Here is an 8,038-nt window from a genome sequence, read left to right as displayed (position 1 = left end):
ACTCAAGATGTGCTTATCAAAAACCAACCTCACATTTAATGCTTGATGTCCTTGAGCTGTACAAGAACACACACTCACTGCAAGTCTAAGACTGAAACATGTGACAGGGCTCTGCAAAATATTATTAAAGAAACAAACTTGCAGCAAAAATGAGCATCAGTTTTCATTTTTAAAATCAACACACTATCAATAACATTATGTGGAGTTTATGTCACTATCACTGAACATCAATGAAATCAATTCCAGGAGACTCAAGTTGATGGCGAAACCTTTATTAACACACACACACACAGTGAAGCATGAGTTTAGCGCTTGCCACCGACGCGAGGAGCGTTGACCTTCATGGGCTTGGCAATCTTCTGCTTCGGCGCGTTCTTGGCCGGGGCCTGAACACAAGACAACACGTCACTGACTACATGCAGAGGACTCTCAGTCATCACTGTAGATGGTAATAAAGTGTAGGACTATAAATGACACTGAGCACCCATTCAGAGAGCGCTAGGTGTAGACACAGCCCTTCTGCTCTATGCCACCTCACGACACAGACGCGACAGAATCAGTCACACTGCAACGCCTCAAGGGGCAAAACATGATCACATGACCAGGGGTCTCTGAGCTGAAGACTGGAGAACGAGGAGCTCACCTTGGTGCTCTGAGCCGACGGCTTCTTCGTCGCTTGCTTCGCCTTCTTGGCCTCTTTAGCCGCCCTGAAACATCAGATCGAGATCACAGTGAGACGAGACAATCAGATCGAGATCACAGTGAGAAGAGACATCAGATCGAGATCACAGTGAGACGAGAAATCAGATCGAGATCACAGTGAGACGACACATCAGATCGAGATCACAGTGAGACGAGACATCAGATCGAGATCACAGTGAGACGAGACATCAGATCGAGATCACAGTGAGACGAGACATCAGATCGAGATCACAGTGAGACGAGACATCAGATCGAGATCACAGTGAGACGAGACATCAGATCGAGATCACAGTGAGACGACACATCAGATCGAGATCACAGTGAGACGAGACATCAGATCGAGATCACAGTGAGACGAGACATCAGATCGAGATCACAGTGAGACGAGACATCAGATCGAGATCACAGTGAGACGACACATCAGATCGAGATCACAGTGAGACGAGACATCAGATCGAGATCACAGTGAGAAGAGACATCAGATCGAGATCACAGTGAGACGAGACATCAGATCGAGATCACAGTGAGAAGAGACATTAGAAGAGACATTAGATCGAGATCACAGTGAGACGAGACATTAGATCGAGATCACAGTGAGACGAGACATCAGATCGAGATCACAGTGAGAAGAGACATTAGAAGAGACATTAGATCGAGATCACAGTGAGACGAGACATTAGATCGAGATCACAGTGAGAAGAGACATCAGATCGAGATCACAGTGAGAAGAGACATTAGAAGAGACATTAGATCGAGATCACAGTGAGACGAGACATCAGATCGAGATCACAGTGAGACGAGACATCAGATCGAGATCACAGTGAGAAGAGACATCAGATCGAGATCACAGTGAGAAGAGACATTAGAAGAGACATTAGATCGAGATCACAGTGAGACGAGACATTAGATCGAGATCACAGTGAGACGAGACATCAGATCGAGATCACAGTGAGAAGAGACATCAGATCGAGATCACAGTGAGAAGAGACATTAGATCGAGATCACAGTGAGACGAGACATCAGATCGAGATCACAGTGAGAAGAGACATTAGAAGAGACATCAGATCGAGATCACAGTGAGAAGAGACATTAGATCGAGATCACAGTGAGACGAGACATCAGATCGAGATCACAGTGAGAAGAGACATCAGATCGAGATCACAGTGAGAAGAGACATTAGAAGAGACATTAGATCGAGATCACAGTGAGACGAGACATTAGATCGAGATCACAGTGAGACGAGACATCAGATCGAGATCACAGTGAGAAGAGACATCAGATCGAGATCACAGTGAGAAGAGACATCAGATCGAGATCACAGTGAGAAGAGACATTAGAAGAGACATTAGATCGAGATCACAGTGAGACGAGACATCAGATCGAGATCACAGTGAGACAAGACATCAGATCGAGATCACAGTGAGAAGAGACATTAGAAGAGACATCAGATCGAGATCAGAGTGAGAAGAGACATTAGATCGAGATCACAGTGAGACGAGACATCAGATCGAGATCAGAGTGAGAAGAGACATCAGATCGAGATCACAGTGATACGAGACATCAGATCGAGATCAGAGTGAGAAGAGACATTAGATCGAGATCACAGTGATACGAGACATCAGATCGAGATCACAGTGAGAAGAGACATTAGATCGAGATCAGAGTGAGACGAGACATCAGATCGAGATCAGAGTGAGAAGAGACTGTCCATCACCCTGCGGATTACGCCACTTTACAGAGAGTAGATTGCTATTATTTTACTAGTCATGGAATGGGAAACGTGACATTAACTGCTAACAGGGGGTTTCTGTGTTCATATATTTAATAAAGGGTGATTATTAAGAACCCAGTTTTCTTTACTCATCTTATTTTTGTATTTGCACTTGATTTTTTGTTCAGATCTGCTCTCTGCATGACTTTATTGGCGCCGGCACAACAATAGGTTTAGGAGCTTTTCAGTTCTTCAGGAAACCTTCAGTCAGTGTTTCGCTTCAGTTTGAAACCAGATAAACTTCACATGCTCGTCTTCCTTCACAACAATTTGCCATAGATTGAGTATGCAAGAAGTAAAAATGCATTATCAGTATCCTTATGTTAGTTGAGTAAATAAAGTAAAAATTAACTTTACTGATAACTAACCCTTGACTGATTTAGAGTTTCTTACAGTTTCAAGATGCCCACCTCATTTTCAGAATATTACAGGGCTCACCCCTCCAGCACCACATCCCATCATTCAAGCAACTGACGTCCCCGAATTGCCACCAAGTCGAAAGCAAAATGCGTTGTCATAGCAATTAACCGGTCACATCCCTAATCCCAACACACCTCAAGCTCTTCTGGACTACAATATTTACTTGAACATTAATTTTGCCCTATCAACATACAGTACATGTTTGTAAGAGCAATGAACGTGCAAAACTGCAGTCAGACCAGTTTAGTTCAGTCATAGATCATGAGTGTGTGTGAAGCGTGAGGGTCGTCACCTGATCGCTTGCTCTCGCTGAGCTTTACGCACTTCAGGCTTCTGGTTCCTCTTGGCCAGGATCTCAGCCAGAGACGCACCGGTGATCGCCCGCTGGAACTTCACCGCGCGCCGCGTGCGCTTCTTAGACACCTCTTCCTGTCGGGGCAAACACACACACACACACGTGAACATTAGACACCTCTTCCTGTCGGGGCAAACACACACACACACACACGTGAACATTAGACACCTCTTCCTGATGGGGCAAACACACACGTGAACATTAGACACCTCTTCCTGACGGGGCACACACACACACACACACACGTGAACATTCAAGCTTCATTTCCAGAACGTAGGCTCACTATTGGCCGACGCTGACAAACCTGAAGTGGCTAAAATGAAAAAACACTACGTTTTCTATTAAATCGAGTCAGGAATCTCGGTGTGTCACTGGAGTCTGACCCTGTTGATAGTGTGTGAGGTGTGCTGTATAAAGACCCTGTTGATAGTGTGTGAGGTGTGCTGTATAAAGACCCTGTTGATAGTGTGTGAGGTGTGCTGTATAAAGACCCTGTTGATAGTGTGTGAGGTGTGCTGTATAAAAGACCCTGTTGATAGTGTGTGAGGTGTGCTGTATAAAGACCCTGTTGATAGTGTGTGAGGTGTGCTGTATAAAGACCCTGTTGATAGTGTGTGAGGTGTGCTGTATAAAGACCCTGTTGATAGTGTGTGAGGTGTGCTGTATAAAGACCCTGTTGATAGTGTGTGAGGTGTGCTGTATAAATAACCCTGCCTATGCCAACAGCGTAGGAGAACGACATGGAGGAGAGATTGTTGAATTAAGTCGTTATTTTAGTTTTGGCGCACAAAAAGTATTCTCATCACTTTATAATATTAAAGGGTTAGTTCACCCAAAAATGAAGATTCTGTCAGTAATTACTCTCCCTCATGTTGTTCCAACCCCGTAAGACCTTCGTTCATCTGCGGAACACAGATTAAGATATTTTTGATGAAATCTGAGAGCTGGATCACTCCTCCATAGGCTTCTAAGACACTATAACTTGCTGGCCCAGAAAAGTTATTAAAGAGATCGTTAATATAGTCCAAGTGACTACAGTGGCTCAATCTTGAGTTTATAAAGCGACGAGAATACTTTTTGTGCACAAAAAAACACAAAAATAATGACTTTATTCCACTATTCATTTCCTTCTCTCTGGGCCTCGAGTTTTTTCACGTAGTGTAACTGCGTAGCGCATCTGTGTTGTACGTCACACGCATCACACACGACCAGCTTCGGCCAATAGTGAGCCTACGTGTGACGTACAACACAGACGCGCTACGCTAAAACACTACGTGAAAAAACTCGAGGCCCAGAGAGAAGGAAATGAATAGTGAAATAAAGTCTTTTTTTTTCTTTTTTTTGCGCACAAAAAGTATTCTCGTCGCTTTATAAACTTAAGATTGAGCCACTGTAGTCACTTGGACTATATTAACGATCTCTTTAATACATTTTCTGGGCCAGCAAGTTATAGTGTCTTAGAAGCCTATGGAGGAGTGATCCAGCTCTCAGATTTAATAAAAAATATCTTAATTTGTGTTCCGCAGATGAACGAAGGTCTTACGGGGTTGGAACAACATGAGGGAGAGTAATTACTGACAGAATCTTCATTTTTGGGTGAACTAACCCTTTAATATTCTCACTTTGACAAGATTTTAATTAGAGAGAAACCCTAACCCATCACAGAAGCTGCTCTACACGGCCACCCGTCAAGATAACAGTTTTGATTCACTTAAACAGCAATAGAGATATATTACTCTTGTACAGTATAATCTACATCTTAACATAAATACTACTAATAATACATAAAAATTCTCTCAATGTTATAATTTTAACAGTAAGCCTCAGCTGTGGGCTTAAAGGGCTCGCTTAACTTTCATTTGAATAAAACATAAACGAATGTTTTATGCCTTCATTTGATTACCAGAAAATTGAATACACAGATTCTATAGTTGTATGGAGTACAGCGATATGACCCAGCACACAAAATACTACCAAAACACTCCAACGCCGCCTCCATTCTTCCCCAAAGATGGATTAGAATTAAAATAAGGTTTGAAATAATTATTTTCAATTACATTTGTGCTCATAAAATTAGCATCTACTAAAGTATCGTTCAGACACCTGTATCGAAGTTATGTTATCAGAATCAATGTTTCTAACAATACGCAGCCCTAGGTCCAGTTACACAGCTAAACGCGCTGGGGATACTGGGTTCTGCGGCTCTACGGAGAGCTGGAGGGGTCACACTCACAGACTGGCCCTTCTTGTGTTTGCGCCGGTACAGAACGGTCCAGTTGATCTGTCTGGGGTTCCTCTTGGACAGGAACGCAGACTCACATTTAGCATTCAGGAACTGGAAAACCTGCGGGAAAGAGTTTTACAGGAGCATGACATCACTAATACTGACGTCACACATCTGAAGTTCACAGTCACAGACCAAAACTACTTATAACAGACGATATTCCCACAGCATTAGGAAACATTTAGTCCTGAAGCCTGTTAAAACCAGCTTTCTCACACACACACACACACACACACACACACTCTCTCTCTCTCTCTCACACACACAAACACACACACACGCACACACACACACACACACACACACACACACACACACTCAGTGTTCACAGTTACTACCCGATCATTAGCTCTGGCTAGCACTGAAGCTAGCTAACCGGCCAGTGTTAGTCTGAATAAACAAATTGCAGACTGCCGTACTTACATGCATACATGTGCACATCACAGAATGCTAAAATCACTCATCGATCAACACTGAATAAAACCAAATTCTCGTAGTTTGTGCTTTTACCTTTCCATCGATCCTGGCGTAGCGCCGGCCATGACCGGGATAGATTTTATATCCACTAAAACTGCACAGCTCGACCCTGCAAATCAGAAATAAGAGTTATTACAGATTAAACATATTTACTATTACTTATGAACCATTTTATATGCGATTTTACACGATAACCTTTAAGATGTTAAAGGATTCACACAGGCTGTACTCACTTCATGGCGGCGTTTCAGATAGGGAAGAGGAAAAGGAATTGTGGGTAAGCGGTTTATAAAGGAGCTTATTTCACAAATGTAAACTATTTTTTCAAAGTAAACATTCATTTGATATATAAATACAACCAGCTACCCTATAAAAATACTTAAAATTATTATTATTTCCAGATTCGTTTATCCAATCAAATAGAGTATCGGTTGCCTGGCTGACTCGGGAAGCGGGAAGTATGGCGGCGAGTGACGAGACGATCCGCGATCCGCGGGAGCAAATGGCTAATTACCAAGGTAACGTTATGCGAAATTAAAAAAGATTAATCGGCACTGTTGATTAGATGGGTATTATATTGTATTTCCACTGTACACGCGGTACATGTTTAACATGCAGCGTGTGGCGCTCGTGATGAACTTGACGTCTGACCAGGTTTTGTCATAATGTGCAGAAATCTGAAATCTGCTGTTTTACACTGACAGGATTTCATCCACACATCTTATGTTTATTACACATCTGATAAGATGGGGTTTATGTAAATTATTTGCACTGGATGTAGCGTTTTTTGTCGATTATTGTTGTGGACATTAGCTTCAGATTTCAGTCATCTCTTTAATTAATAAACTTGATTTTATTTGAACTTTACATTGAAACTGTGTTGTTAGAACAGACAGAGCTTCATTGTTTTGTTCTGTTATTGTTAAGGTCCTGGTTTATTAGACCTTTCTAATCAGAACCTCCACAAACTGGATCCGAAGATGTTCAGTGGAGAGTGTCACACTCTTATTCTGGACCAGAACCACATCATCAAGCTGGAGCACCTGGAGCACAGCGAGCTCCTTCAGCAGGTGTGTGGGTTACACTGAACCTCCTGTGGGTCAGGGGGGTGTGTGTGTGTGTGTGTGTGTGTTTGACCTCCTGTGTGTGTGTGTGTGTGTGTGTGTGTGTGTGTGTATGTGTGTGTGTGTGTGTGTGTGTGTGTGTGTGTGTTCACAGCTGTCTGTGGCCTCCAACCGGCTGGTGCGCATGATGGGCGTCTCGAAGCTCAGTAACTTGCGCATCCTCAACCTCCCGCACAACAGCATCGGCTACATCGAGGGCCTGAGGGATCTGCCGCTGCTCCAGTGGCTCAACCTCGCCGGGAACAACATCAAGGTCAGTTAGTTACCTAGTTAGTTAGGGTTAGTTAGTTAGTTAGGGTTAGTTAGTTAGTTAGTTAGTGTTAGTTAGTTAGGGTTAGGGTTAGTTAGTTAGGGTTAGTTAGTTAGTTAGGGTTAGTTAGTTAGTTAGTTAGTGTTAGTTAGTTAGGGTTAGGGTTAGTTAGTTAGTTAGGGTTAGTTAGTTAGGGTTAGGGTTAGTTAGTTAGAGTTAGTTAGTTAGGGTTAGTTAGTTAGTTAGGGTTAGTTAGTTAGTTAGTTAGTTAGTTAGTTAGTTAGTTAGTGTTAGTTAGTTAGGGTTAGGGTTAGTTAGTTAGTTTTCAGACTAGCATGTAAGTGACTGAAAATGAGGCTGAATCTCCGTGTCCTCGTCAGAATCAGACTGTGTGTGTGTGTGTGTGTGTGTGTGTGTGCAGGTCATCGAGCAGCTTCACAGCTGTGCTTCTCTTCAACATCTGGATCTGTCAGACAACAACATCTCCCACATCGGAGACCTCACCCAGCTCTCAGCGCTGAAGGTACGAGCCGTGTGTGTGTGTGTGTGTGTGTGTGTGTGTGTGAACAGTAGTGTGTACATCGGAGACCTCACCCAGCTCTCAGCGCTGAAGGTACGAGCCGTGTGTGTGTGTGTGTGTGTGTGTGTGTGTGTG

At 43.1% G+C, this 8,038-nt stretch overlaps 2 protein-coding genes across 2 annotated transcripts in view; one reads left to right on the top strand and one right to left on the bottom strand.

The window, feature by feature from the left end:
* Window positions 1–256: 256 nt before the first annotated feature.
* Window positions 257–6,331, bottom strand: rpl24 (ribosomal protein L24). The gene is made up of 6 exons (XM_079851465.1): window positions 6,243–6,331; window positions 6,043–6,118; window positions 5,482–5,592; window positions 3,186–3,322; window positions 644–707; window positions 257–386 (listed from the first exon to the last, which is right to left on the bottom strand). Exons 1-6 carry the CDS (start codon window positions 6,245–6,247, stop codon window positions 306–308), a joined length of 474 nt encoding a protein of 157 aa, XP_079707591.1. The 5' UTR covers window positions 6,248–6,331; the 3' UTR covers window positions 257–305.
* Window positions 6,332–6,370: 39 nt separating this feature from the next.
* Window positions 6,371–8,038, top strand: part of cep97 (centrosomal protein 97) — a 15,229-nt gene continuing 13,561 nt past the window's right edge. The window contains exons 1-4 of the mRNA XM_079851457.1: window positions 6,371–6,527; window positions 6,937–7,079; window positions 7,228–7,386; window positions 7,805–7,906. Of these exons, the coding sequence (XP_079707583.1) occupies window positions 6,470–6,527; window positions 6,937–7,079; window positions 7,228–7,386; window positions 7,805–7,906 (462 nt within the window). The 5' untranslated portion in view covers window positions 6,371–6,469. The remainder of the gene's footprint in view (window positions 6,528–6,936; window positions 7,080–7,227; window positions 7,387–7,804; window positions 7,907–8,038) is intronic.

The sequence above is a fragment of the Squalius cephalus genome (genome assembly GCF_949319135.1).
Source record: "Squalius cephalus genome assembly, chromosome: 2".
NCBI lineage: Eukaryota > Metazoa > Chordata > Actinopteri > Cypriniformes > Leuciscidae > Squalius > Squalius cephalus.
The sequence above is the reverse complement of the archived record's forward strand: the minus strand, read 5'-3'. Positions and strand labels throughout refer to the sequence as shown.